Below are 14,468 nucleotides of genomic sequence, written 5' to 3' on the forward strand. Positions count from 1 at the left end.
CTAAAAAATTCAATTTGAAGTTGAAGAAGGGTGTAGAGTCCGAAAGAAACCCCTAAATATTCATATTTTGTTCCTTGAATTTTTTGACTTGAAATATAATTGATACTTTCAGTACCTGAGCTGTTTCTTGAGAGATGTTGTGCTGGGAAATAGTGCTGAGTGAGTTTCCCAATAAGATCATTATCTACGGAAGGAATAATCTTCATATTATATGAAGATTATTCCTGAACTCTATGTAAACTGAAATCACATTAATGTGAAATGAAATCACATCAATGTGAAATGATTTCACAACGATGTGAACTCAGTTCAATGTATGTGAAATCGGAAATTTTTATGTGAAGCGGTGGAATAATGAAATCAAATATATGTGAACTCATTTCACATAGATGTGAACCATCTGCTGATATGTATTTATGTGAAATCGTAATTTTTTTTAGATGTGCACTGACATCACATATAGGTGATTTCAGATCACATATAGGTGATTTGAATCACCTATATGTGGAAGTACTTCTGTGGGTAATGAATTCACTCATGGGGGTTCCAAAGTGAAGCAAAGGCCATTTCACTTTGGAACTCCCATGAGTGATTTTACAATAACCACGACACTTGCATTGTACGTGTCTTTTAACCCTGCACCTGGAGGTAAATGTAATATATTCATTTTCTTACACGGCCAGAGCAAGAACTTCTTTGCATTATTCCAATGGACATTCTAATTGTTAATCACATTCTCTGCACATTTGTGGAATTGTATATCTAAATCTCTTTTAGATATACAATTCCTGATGACATATATAAGATATATATATATTTAATTCACATTAAGCAGTTGAATACTTTATGAGTTATTCATTTGTGGAATTGTATATCTAAATCTCTTTTAGATATACAATTCCTGATGAGATATATAAGAGATATATATTTAATTCACATCAAGCAGTTGAATACTTTATAAGTTATTTTACTTAACTCATCTACCTGTGAAGCTTAATCACAGGTAGAAGATTTGAGTAAAATGGATGATATACAATTCCTGATGAGATATATAAGATATATATATTTAATTCACATTAAGCAGTTGAATACTTTATAAGTTATTCATTTGTGGAATTGTATATCTAAATCTCTTTTAGATATACAATTCCTGATGAGATATATAAGATATATATATTTAATTCAGATGAGTTAAGTAAAATACTTTATAAGTTATTTTACTTAACTCATCTACCTGTGACGCTTAATCACAGGTAGAAGATTTGAGTAAAATGGATTTGGTTATTTTACTTAATAGCTCGAGTTACGGCCACATAAAAGCATGAAAGGGATTCAATCCCCTTACCCTGATGATATATGTTACGTATTCCTTAATTCATGTATTGCTTTGTAAAAGATTGATTCTTAATTGTATCATGTACCTGAATTGAAAAGCAACAGAGCCAATCTATCTAAATGTCTTTTAACCTGATAAGATATAAGCTACCTATGAATTTATAAACTAGTGGATATGAACTAGTTGAGTTTTAACAGGTAGATGCTTTATGTAAAAACGCATCAACTATGATCAATTCCACTGTTTGAGCAACAGTTGTATTTAAAACACAGCAGAGATCTCAAAATGACTGCACGAAATAGATGATATGTAAATCTGGTTAAAAGTCTAAAGCAGAATTACATATGATCACGAAAGAGATATCAGATATATATCTGGTTAAATCATCTATCAAGCAATGTATTCCATTATACTGGATACCTTTATTCATCCCTCATCTACGTGAAATCATTAATCATCACAGGTAGAAACATTCAAGTATAAATGATTTCACTTTTTGAGTACCCGCATCAAATCAAAAGCAGCAGCCAGATGAGAATCACGCACACACTATGGTTTTTAAAGACAACTATAACCAAGTTGTCTTTAAAAACCATAAGTTACCCAGGTCTAAGCAACTGAGATATTCAATCCACGTATAGGTTGAATGAAATTCACGTATAGGTGGATGAGATATTCAATCCACGTATAGGTGAATTTCATTCAACCTATACGTGGATTGAATATAATAATTAATTTCAATTCACCTGACCTTCAACAGTTTCACATATGAGTGACACTGCGTTACAAACATATAGTCCTGCGGTATTTACACCAATGAACTTTGTTGAATGTGATTCACACTCGTTCACACATAGGTGAATGGCAATAACAAGTCTTATATCCAAAATATAAGACTTGTTGGGGGTTCAAACAGCATCACATTTGTGGGAAGCAGTGTCTCATAGGCATAGTTTGGGGCTATGTTCAGAATCACACATAGGTGAATGGAAATCACACTTTCTCACATAGATGTAGTTCTGCGCTATTATATGAATCACGCATAGGTGAATGGGATTCAAAATATCGAACATTCCATAATTTTAAGATTTGTGAAAATTCAAATTACTAATATTTATTCAGAATCATCCTCATCTCCAAAACCATTCCACTCTTCCTCTTCTTCCTCTTCTAGATCCTCCATATCATCTTCAAAATTATCCCCCATCACATCCGCATTTTCATGATTATCCTGGGTCATTGTAACTTGATCTTCTATTTCACCTCCAGGCTCATCACCTTGGATGTCTTCTTCAGGTGTCGTGTTGATCTTTTCCATCTTAAACTTGTTAGCCATTAAATCTTCAAGCCAAAGACTTCGTCGACTATTCATTTTATTGAATCCTAGCTTCAAGACTGAGCTAGGAAGTTTTGAACCCGGGATTTGTATAATCTTGAGATTATAGTCATCGCGTAGTATAGATACTGGGTCAGCAGCACGAGGAAATCCTTGTTCTTTTCCAATCAAAGCAGCTACGGTATAAGAAAGAAATCGTCATCGCTTCAATCACACTGCAATCATGATATCCAAAAATGAAAACATTCTTACAAAATTGGGATCGCAATAATGCGGCCAAATCAGCCTTGACAACATCCCCAGGATCGGTTTTTCGTGCGTTTTCGGTATTTGTCATCACATTGGCTCCAATAGTTTGGGCTACTACTTCAGCCACGGACAGCCCTTGAGCACGGGCTGCAAACACTCTGGCAAAGTTACTCTTGGTATTCACATATAACGCCATCTCCTCATGCGACGTAAACTCCCTACACCAACCAGGTAAAGCTGAGGAAGCCTCGGTAGATGCATGAGTGCTGCAAGCGAGGAGATAATACGAAAAGTCCATGTTGTTTGCTTCGTTTTCAATCTAAATACAAAATGCAATTGTCAATCTAAATGAACCATAGATAAAAGTATAACCAACAGCAAACTACATTACCTGAGTGTGAATTCGTTCGATAGACTTCAGAGATTGTCTATTGTAATCTGGGAGGCTTGGACCTTGTCCAATTCCGGCGGCCACTTTGGCATACTCTTTAGCGACCTTGTGCTTACAAACTAATTTATCATACAGAGCTTGCAATTCCTCACGGTGCGCCGGCTCAAGATCTATTCGATGTATCGGTTTATTTGATTCGATATTATCATCATCTTCATCAAGATCGGAATCACTGGATGGTGGACTCAGGCCGGATAGAGTGTAAAAAACCGCAGGATGAAAAACCTCTTGGTGCTCATCCGGTAAAGCTTTCCAGATCTTTCCGAGCTTTCGATTGCGGCTTGCCAATATACCTTTCTGACCTCCTTTCAGTGGCACTGTTATGAAAGGAGAAGTGATAGTAAGTACGGAAACATCTATATATTTTTGGAAATAATAATATGAAGAAAAAGTTACTCTTATGTTTTTGTCTTTCTAAGCTATACTTTAACCAAATTTGATAGCATCCTGGTTTTCGGCGGCCTCCAAGCTCACCTCTGTGAACAAGTTCGATGTTAGTGACTTATATTGATGAAGACAGTAGAAAACTGAAGATCTTTATAACTTACAGAGCTTTATCAAGCGTAAACTTACTAATATTTCCCATAATACTCAACATCGCTTTCTGATGTTTGTAAATCTTGCGAATCGCTTTGGCTTCAGTCAGAATAAGTGGTGGAACGGCTGTTCCTTTTTTCTTATGAGCACGAGCTACCACCGCAATTCGAGCAGGTGGCCAATGATCAAGTTCATTCTTGTATTCTTTGATGCTAGGTAAATTAGTCTCATCAACATCGTCTTCAGAGGGAGAAGGGTTGTTGGTTTGGTTGATTGGACCTCCTTGTCGAGTGGTATTGATGCGAGTGGCCAGCCTATTGAATATCTCCTCTGAATCGCTCTCATCATCTTCCTCTTCTTCATCTTCTTCATCTTCCTCAGATTCCGAATCTTCTTCATCATCCTCTTCCTCAAAGTTTTCGTTTGTTGAGGAGACCGGTCGAGAGGCAGGACGACGATTGATGTTAACCCGTTTACGATTACCAACGGAAATGGTATTGGTCGACTCCATGGACACTCTGCGTTTGGAACGGGTGGACTTCTTGGGCGATGTGTCGGTCGGATGGGCTACAGAGGAGGTTGTAACAGCATTCGATCTGGTGTTACGCATTATGAGGTGAGCAGTAGATGAGAATCAGTGGATGGCCGAATAAGGTTGATTGATTTTGTAGTTGTTGGGTATTCTGTTTAACCAAAGCTTTCGAGTTGATGACTTCGTGGTGATGTGTGTCTGTGTCAAATAATAAAGAGATGAAGATGCGTGATTGATGTGAAAGAGCGTTAGTTCAAAAGGCGGGAGGTGTCACAGCCTAAGTACCGAGGAATGACAGGTAGGTGGGACACCAATTCAAAGTTCCTGACTGTATTTGTATTGTATACAATATTCAGGGTGCAAAAAAGCAATGTAATCTGTATCCATCACGGACCATTCTCCTTCACGCACCATTCACACCAAATAGGTATGAAGATGAATTAATGATATGGAACATCCCATCTCTGTGGCTTGGCTCATACCACAGAGAGTTGATGTTCCATATTGGGACACCTCAACTTGAAATTTTCGTAGACAGGGGGATAGACCACTGCCCGATTGGGGTATATTATAAGTATAAAGATGGGGTAAAATCAAATCATAACGTTGTTCCCTTTTTGGTAACAACTCTACTGTTGTTCCCTTTACATTTTTTTTTGGAATCTCGTCGTTATTTGTTGAGGCCTCCTACTACCTTCATCGTACCTTTTTTTGTGGAATCTCATCGATCATTTTCAACAACTCCTACTTACTTCAAACACTTGAAGCAATTTCATCAAAATTAGTATCGGACAAAAGCAGCTATGGGCAAAGGCAAGAAGATTGAATGCCCACTGGGGGGTGGATCAAAGAAGAAGAGGCGTACTCAGCCAGAGCCTCAAGGATCAGCAATAGTTGCTGGGCAAGTTGAAGCTAGTGATGCTCAATACGTCAATAACCGCATCAAAGAGATTGAACAAGCACTGGTTGAAGCAGGCCATGGCAATCCAATGCAAGTAGAAGGACCTCTTGGAGAAGTAATTACCCACGAGGATTACCACGATGACCACGCTCAGCTTCAGGACAACTACATCGACAATTGTCTTCCGGCACCTCTGGAACCTGAAGAGGTACCGGATTTAATCCACAATAATTCTACCTATGTCCCCGGTTCAGATTACAAAAGCAAAAGAATCATGGAAAATAAGAACTGGAAGAAGGTTATACCTCAGATGTTTATATCCTACATGAAACTTGCACACACGACGTCACAGTGGGGAAATCCTTTGACCTGGAATCAAGATCACAACGAACCATGTTGTTGTGGCGCAGGTGACATAAGGACGCGTAAGGTTGACATTGTGGACATCTTGGGTGAGTTACCTACCATATTTAATTACAATAATTAGGAAGGGAATGTTAAAAAATTTCTTTTTCAGAGCGTCGACAAATAGAAATCAAATTCTGCGGATGTACGATGGATCAGGAGATTCACACTGTGTGAAAGACATTCACACACGTGTGAATGTCTTTCACATGAGGTGAATGAGATTCACACGGTGTGAATTGCATTCACATGTGGTGAAGGCCAACTTTTTTGCTGAGTTCAGTTAATAAGATGTCTGATAATATTTTCTTCCCTTAACTTAGGACTCTTGTGCAGCATCACACACCGCTGCTTCAGACATCCGGGGAAAATCTACTTGGAAGGGGTGTGATGAAACTGGCCTGATTGGATTGGCTTGTCGTCATGATCACGTCTTGAATTTCGTCAATGTGGTCCAGAGTGGAGAGCGGTGAGTTGTCCTCTTAATCTAACAAGATGTGAAGCGTGTGTGAATGATTCAGTTTGATTAATGGTGGTGATATTTGATGGAATTAGTCAGTATTTTGTACTGGCATTGCTTGATCAGTTATTTCAGGATACAGCGGAGGCAGGGAAGCCGAAAAAAAGCCATACAGTTTTTTACGACATTGGTTGTACACTAGAAAAAAGTGTTCAGAAGGTGGAGTTCTGCTGCTATTTGTATATTTGTATTGAACTGTGCAATAACTGAGGAAGTCCTTGATTTTACAGAACGGGTATTTCGAGGAGCAACACCAGCGTGGTGATCTCAAATTTGCAACTAGTGCTTTCCATGCTTATGCACATAGATGGACTTGTCAGTTGAAATATAATCCCCGGCTGAATAAGGGCCATGGATTGACCGACGGGGAAGGAAATGAGAGGATCTGGTCTGATAATGATCCACTGATAGCACCAAATCGATGTGCTACCAAACAACACAGGGTGGATGCGATAGACTTGAAGTCTAGTCATGGAAATGAAACCAGATGCAACAACGCAGGTATCTAGAATTTTTCTGAACACAAAGATGTTTGTGGGAACTGAAAGATGATTTGTTAACAGCACGTTCAACGGAGGTGAAATTAAATACGGCAGAAGGAAAAATCAAGGCGGCTTCGGATACGCTCCAAAGGCTTCAGTCTCAAGATCCTAATTTCACGTATGGTTATTTTTCCAGGCAGTGGGAACGGCAGAAGGCCACTCAGCTGGCTGCAATGGATGAAAGTGGTGCACAAGAGAAGCTGGAGCAACGTTTGATTGAGCTTCTCGACTTGGAAGAGCAGGTGAAGGATGCGCAGTGAGTGGAGTTGTTTTGACAATATCGTGAATGGCTTGGGCTGACTTCCGGTGGATGTGACATGGATGAATTTATCAGGAATGAGCTCTCTCGTCTGCGAAGAAAGCGGAGGGGAACTCGAAGTGAGGAAGAGATGGCACTCTTCCTCACATTGCCGGCATCAATTGTGGAACTTGAGATGGTGGTGGAGGAAGTGAGAGAAGAGTTGGGAAGCCCTGAATTCACTCGACTGCGAGAGGCCACAGGTGGGTGATCTGAAGCTCAGAAAAAGTAATGTATCTTCACTAACATCTTGAAAATTAAAAGGTCCCAAAGCCGAAGCACTCATACGGGTACGTCTGGCTAAGATGAGGCTATATGAAGCCAAGGTGGGTATATCTGAAGCGCAGAAAAAGTGGGACAAGGAGGGTCAAGGCAAGTTTTTTTTTTGTAATACTCTGAAGCGTAAAATGATGTTAGTTATTCTTTACCTTAGGTACGAAGGCACAAAAGGGCCTCAAGATTCTAATGAACAAGAAACAGTTAATCTTTAAGAAAAAGTGGACTTCGTATGAAGATCAAGTGTCCCAATTCAACAGCATTCGGCCGGTCAGCCGTATGGTATGTCCATCACTGGATGAAGCAAAAAGGCTACCTTTTGAGGATATTTTCTGGAATGTTGGCGCGCTGGCTCATCCTACAGAGAAGTGGGCTGTAGATCCAGGCACAATTGAAGGTATCCAGGCATTTTTACAACACAGGTCTTGTAGTGAAGAACTCCGAAGAATTGGCCGAGAGACTCAGCAGATGGTACTTGAGGCTTTGAAGACCGAAAGCAAGCTAGATGGCTTACTGGCATTGTGTAGCAGTGGCGAGTTTTTCTATTTTGATGGTTTTTGTCTTATGTTTTCTAACATTATTATGGACTTAACAATATTCTAGATTACGATGCTGAGAATGGTGGAAGAGATCTAATTGATTTAGTGCAGCCCGGTCAGCGTATTGCAAAGGATGTTTGGGATGTAAATGTGGAAGTATTGGGATCCCTGCACGACAATCTTCGTCAAAAACACTGCAGAACATGGATGAATTGGAATTCAAATATTGTGGAATTACTACAGAGGTCCTATGGTTATACGAGGATGTCAGCTGAGGAAGTTGAATCTTTGATCCAGCGCTGGGAAGGGTTGGTTGCTAGGGGTAAGTCAACCTGGGAGCGTATTGTAAATGCTGAAAGTCTAGAATCAACTGCTGTGGATGAACTGGAAATTTTGGAGCAGAATATTCTGAATGGGGAGGATGACGTGGAAGAGCTTCATCAGCAGGTGGATCAGCTGTACATCATGGATGAAACAACTGAGGAGGATGATGTTTGGGGTGAAAGTGGGATGGATGGTATATATGATTAATATTGGGTATTAGTGGTTTTGTTTGTGTTATTTGTTTTGATATCATCAATCTCTTGGTATTGTGTCATCAATCATGTTCTATGCCAGTGGATCTTACACTTCACATTATTTTCATCTGTATTCACCTAAATGTGTATTCACATATAGGTGATTGGCATTCACCTATAGGTGACCGGGTGATATGTAGTATGTGATGTGATTCACGTACAGGTGATTTTCATTCACCTTCAGGTGATTTTCATTCACCTATAGGTGATTTTCATTCACATAAAGGTGATTTTCATTCACCTATAGGTGATTTTCATTCACTTATAGGTGATTTTCATTCACATATAGGTGATTTCATAAGTGTTGGTTGTCACATATGGGAATAGCGTGTATCTACCTATATTCACAGATGGTGTTCAGTCTTTACGGGTCAGATTCACATATGTGTGATGGGGAATCACCTCCATGTGAATGACATTGGGTGGGATTCACGTGGATGTGAATCCCAATCACACTACTGTGATTCTGTTTGGTATTCTCATCCGGCAGTTATATCTGGGATTGTGTGATTTTGAATTACCCTCCATCACATATGTGTGATGGAGATCTTTGATGCGTCTTGAGGTGTCGGAGTCAATTCACATCTATGTGAATAACATTGGATGGGATTCACATAGATGTGAATCTCAACCACACGTATGTGATTCTGTTACTAATACTGGCAAACAGGGTGTGTGAATGTTACCGTCAATCACATATGTGTGATTTGGATGTGTGACACGATCTTTGTGTCTGAATCACACTTATGTGAATGGGGTTTCACACTTATGTGAATGGGTTTCACACTCATGTGAATCAGATTCACGTCAGTGTGATTCTGATTTCCAGCGTCACCCACGGGTACACGTGGACCTTGACCATATGCCAGTACATGGGCGTAGATGATGTTTTAGGTGTTCCTAGCTCATCTAGTGATGGAAGGAGAACTCAAAAATGGCTTTGCGTCCGACGCGTCGGGGAGTCGGCGCGTCGGAAAGGGGCGTTTCGGCTAATAGTCGATAGGAAAGACACGTTTCCTATCGACTTAGACCCGACCCGTCGGGTAGGCACAGGTGCTATCAGGCCACTCTTTTCGAGTTGGAGGGGCGACCTTCAGATGGAACGAAAAGAGGCCTTTAGAAGAAATTGTAACGATAGGAAGGTGGCAGTCAAAAGCGTATCAGCTTTATCTGAGGAAGTACAGCAAGGAGGAGAAGAAAGAAGCAAAAGAACTGTGGGATGTGTTGGCATTTGATGAAGAACAGAAGAAGTGAAACGAAAGTGAGTAGTTGGACCAAGAGAAGAGAATGAGACGGAGCTAACGGATCCCTCTCCAGGTCAAGTTTAAAAGAGCGAATGGGAGAAAGCGATGGGAGAGAGGGCAAAAGGGTAAAACGAGAGAGTCTTGGAAAGGGTGTTGGGGGTTTATACAAGTGTTTGGGGCGTACAGTAAATATTAAGTTTAGTGGAGATTTCAATTGCAGATCCATGTGATAACATACAGTACGATCGCCAAGCAAGCGGAAACTTTATCTGGACTGTTGTCGTAGATGGGTTTTTGACGGGCTCAGGACGCCAATTGTCCAGAGATCGGGAGGTAGAAAACCCCTTCTCGGACAGGCAGTCCCCGGGCTCACGCCCCCCCCCACACCAGGTCAGAGCCTGATCAAGGCAAAGACCTAAATAAAGACTGTTCGTCTTAGGAAGGTAGGTTGACAAAAAAGATTACCCAACAAAATACAAAAAGAGAGATACATAAAAATGAGAACCATGAGTGTTAATAAAGTAAACAAACAAACAAATTGATGAGAACAACACTTAAGCGAGAGTGAGAGCATCAATTAAAGATGAGTAAACTAAAAGCTGAACAAGGAGAAGTCAGAAGATGGATAGCTCTGCAAACCAATTCATGACGTTAAAAACTGGAGAGCTCTGAGCGTCTTCTGTTGATTCTAATGCTCTGTTTTGAGGAGGAACGAGGAATAACATCCGTCCACGAGCCAGGAGCTTGAGAGAGAAACCTAGCTAGGTTTAGAAGAGCCTCTAGCAGCCCTGATGATGGACACAGGACGACTTCCTGTGCTCTGACCTGCTAAGACCAGCTTCAGGCACAGACGTCATTCCAGGCACCACCTAAGGATGAGATAATCTCACTAGAGACCACGCTTTGGAAGAGATATCTAGGTAAGATCTCTTGTCTTCCGTTCCTCTTCCCATCTTGGAAAGAAGACCGTAAGCGCTTCTTGTCTCTTCTAGTGGAGATTCTCATCCTTTGCTTTCTCACCTCTTTTTCTCTCTCTCAGCGCTCCGTTTGCTTTTTCAGACCCCTTTTTTACTAGAATGTCAAACACGGAGGATATCGCTGTCAATAACCTAATCAATCCGACTTCCCAAAACTTAGAAGAAGATGTATCAGCTCCAAAAACTAGATTGAGAACGAATAAATCCAAATTACCTACTTTTAAGAAAAACGACAAGAAATCTGAACAATCATCGACCAAACAAATAGAAATTGTTGAAGAAGACAAAATTATTGAGGAAGAAACTGAAACTGGAGACCCAAAGGGAAAAGAAAAAGATGTAAATTTAGGATCAGACGACCAACTTTCAGTCGACAAAGCAGACTCATCTGCATCTTCGGACTTCACGAACGATGTTTTGTTATTAAAGAATGAAGGTTTGTTTTGCTTAAAGTCTATACCTTAGTACTTCTACCTGTTTCATTCGATCATCCGAATATCAAGCTCATTGATAGTTAATATATCAACTATTTGGTGGTGTTTTGTTTTATCTACTTTCCATGAAACACTCCATCATATATGATGAGGTTCCGTCACTATAAGACGAGGTATCAATCAATACTCGATCTCATATTAGATCAAACAGTTTCCGTACTTTAAAACGAGGCACCTACATGCTAAAATTAATATCTATATAACTCATTTTCGGATTAGGCTACGCATCCTACATAACAATATGAGTAATATATTTCCGCTAAATATAGCGAGACATTCAGTGCTATATTTAATCAATTTCATAATAAATAGCGAGAAACTAGAATGCTGTATTCTTTTATAAAATGTCCACTCCTCCTATCATCCTTTTTTAACCTCTTTTCTTGAAAGTTAAAATGACTGATGATTTTTCATTATGCTACCAATTGGATAGCTTCGAAACCGGCCTGGTATGAAGAAATGAAGGCGGCAGTGTTCGCTGGAAAAGCAGATGTAGCAAAAGATATTTTTAATAAATTTGAACTAAGCGAAAATATGTTAAAGCCAGTAATCCCTCAAATAGTGGTGAACAATTACAAGAAAGCGGTATTCAAAGAAGGATCGAACAGTGACTCAGAATTGATGCCTTTGACCGAATATTGGGTTAAACACATATATGCTTTAGATGTTCATTTCCCTTTAACCATATTTACTGAAAATTGGATTAATAGAGATCACTCATATTTAGGAAATAATTCAACATCAAAGAAAACTATAGGTCCACCCGGTTTAAAACCGAAGGACGAATGGTGGTTAGGATGTTACGAATGGATCAAGTGTGGTGATCTTTTCATAAGATACTTATCCGAGTTGTACGATCAAGGAGAATTTGCAAAGGCGTAAGTCCCTTCCAAGTAAACTACTTACACACGAAGAACATAGTCTGATATGATAAATCTTCACTTTAGTTTAAGAAGACATTTCGACTATGTAAAAGAGATAGACGACCAGTTTTGTTGGGTAACTGCCTTTAGATATGACTTATTAGTAAGGAAGGTATGTTTTGGTCAACATATTAATGGTAGTCCTGGAGACCCATCGGTAAAAAGACCAAAACTCTTGGAGTTAGCAAAGAACAAAACTGAGACGATGAAAGACGTTTATTATGAACAACATGGAAATCGTAAGACTCAATTAATAAGGTCGTAATAATTGGTTGATAATGTAAAACTAACCAAATCATTCCGTAAATTTGTTCATATAATTTCAGCATATGCCAAAGGTGGAATCCGTGAAAGATATAGCCCTTGGACTGGAAAGATGTATACTAGCATGAAGAAAAATCACGATAACGGTGAATTAGATTCAAATGATACCGATGAAGAAGAAAAACATGAAAAGAATAGTCACAAGAGGGCGAATTTCTTCAAGGATGAAAGAAATGCTAGAGGATCGTTTAGAGGTGCTAGAGGCAGCTCTTTCAGAGGCAGAAGATCTAAGTCACCTTACCAAAGAAGTGAAGATAAAGGCGAACCGATTGCTTCAACCAACCCCCGACGTCACCGCAGTGCACCGCAGTTTGGCCGAATACTGCGGTGCACTGCGAAATTAGACCCTTGCGCGTCGGTGCGGTGCGTAGGTCGCGCAGTGTAACCTCAAGGCGATTGGCCCTGCGATGATGCATAGCGCAGTGTGTTGCACCGCAGGGCCGCAGTGGTAGCGCGTATAATAGTAAATGGATTGTGAAAAAAAAAGAAAGAAAATGACCATTGCTATGTACATTGAGACAAACAGAGATGATACAGTCATAGATAACAGTTCAAAAGCTATAAAGCTAAAGGTTTCAGAGAAAAGAAGCGAATAAAAATGATTTCGAGAAAGAGAAAGAAAGGTTAATCCTTAGCCACCTTTTTCTTCTTGGCCAAACCCGCCACAAGCTGTTCCACAGCTGCCACCGCCCGTCCTAGCTCTCCGCCTGGTACAAACTTTTGCTTGAGCCATTGGCAGATGCCAACAGCTCTTTCAATTGATCTTGAAGTGAGGCCCCCTCTCCGGTTAGAACACACAATTGCCGCCGTTGAGAAAGTCCTCTCGACGGCGCAGGATGACCCAACACAACAAAGGAAATCACGAGCCATCTTGGCGAGTTTGGGGAATTGCTTCTGATTAATCTGATTGATATATGTCAGTAAATAAGATTGTGTTCAAAGAGAAGAGAAACAAAGGCTACTTACACGCCACCATTGAAGGATGTCCATGTCACGCTCGCATGGACGCATTCCTGAAAGATATTGATCGAGCTCTTCATCACTTGTAAGACTTTTGGCAGCAGAGCCACCAAATACATTAGACTCATCTAGTGGGTCAAATTTTTCTGCTTCAGTATCAGCCAAAGAAGTTTGCTTCAAAGCGTCATCAGGACATTTATTTTTATACTCAGAAAACGCAAGGCGAAATAGTTCCTCAGCTCGGATTGCATAGTCAGGATATTTGGTCTTGAAGTACTCGAGTCGGAGCCTTGGATTAAGAACCGCTGCCATGACGAGTGGATCGCAGTGGAGAGCCTCGGTCTGATAATCTCGGAGTTGGGTGATCATCCGAGTGAGCATTTCTGATAGGCCTTGATGTTGTGTGGTCTGTTTAATATCGGCCAATACCGAAATCAATCCAGAATATTGAAAGAGGACAGAGGCACCAGTAGGCCCGTCCCCTTCCATCTTCTTTGTGGATCGTAGAAAGTGCTGAAGAAAAGTTGATGATTAGAACATCAATATTGAAACATTTATATTAATGATTGATATAAACGTACCCCAAGGACATCATTCAAGGCCCCAATTGCCTTCCATTTGTCTGGAGCTATTGTTATACCTTCATAAAAACCCTCTTGATCTTCGTTGATCATGAAGTTAATGACCTAAGTATGAACACGAGTGAGAATTTTGAAAATGTTTCACATTTGACAGAAGAAAAACATTTACTCACGGACTTAGCTTTGCACAATCGGGTTTGAGCATCTAGCCATATATTCCATCGCTGACCATGAGCAGCAATCAGTCCGCCACCCACAAAACCAAGTTGAGTCGCACATTCCTTGAAATGATTAAGTCGTGGTGCGCTTGAAGTAATCAGTTTATTGATTCTTCGTACCTTTGAAAACATACAAACTCAGCATCAGTATAATTACATATTTAACTTCTCCCATTTACAAATTACCTTGGTTACCGCTCGAGGTAACAGCAAAGCATCTGGCTTCTGAGTTCTGTAGTCGGATGCT

The 14,468-nt window shown here is 40.1% G+C and overlaps 2 protein-coding genes across 2 annotated transcripts; one reads left to right on the top strand and one right to left on the bottom strand.

Annotated features, from left to right (window-relative positions):
- Positions 1 to 2,450: 2,450 nt before the first annotated feature.
- MELLADRAFT_90958 (uncharacterized protein) lies at positions 2,451 to 4,519 on the bottom strand (the record flags this gene model as incomplete). The annotated part of the gene is made up of 5 exons (XM_007405241.1): positions 2,451 to 2,848; positions 2,925 to 3,240; positions 3,313 to 3,689; positions 3,769 to 3,873; positions 3,946 to 4,519. 5 exons carry the CDS (start codon positions 4,517 to 4,519, stop codon positions 2,451 to 2,453), a joined length of 1,770 nt encoding a protein of 589 aa, XP_007405303.1.
- A 6,301-nt stretch (positions 4,520 to 10,820) lies between these two features.
- Positions 10,821 to 11,239, top strand: MELLADRAFT_59617 (uncharacterized protein; the record flags this gene model as incomplete). The annotated part of the gene is made up of 2 exons (XM_007405010.1): positions 10,821 to 11,157; positions 11,187 to 11,239. The coding sequence occupies 2 exons, from the start codon at positions 10,821 to 10,823 to the stop codon at positions 11,237 to 11,239; spliced, it is 390 nt and encodes a 129-aa protein (XP_007405072.1).
- Positions 11,240 to 14,468: the final 3,229 nt, after the last annotated feature.

This window comes from Melampsora larici-populina (assembly GCF_000204055.1).
Source record: "Melampsora larici-populina 98AG31 unplaced genomic scaffold MELLAscaffold_3, whole genome shotgun sequence".
In the NCBI taxonomy this organism is placed as follows: domain Eukaryota; kingdom Fungi; phylum Basidiomycota; class Pucciniomycetes; order Pucciniales; family Melampsoraceae; genus Melampsora; species Melampsora laricis-populina.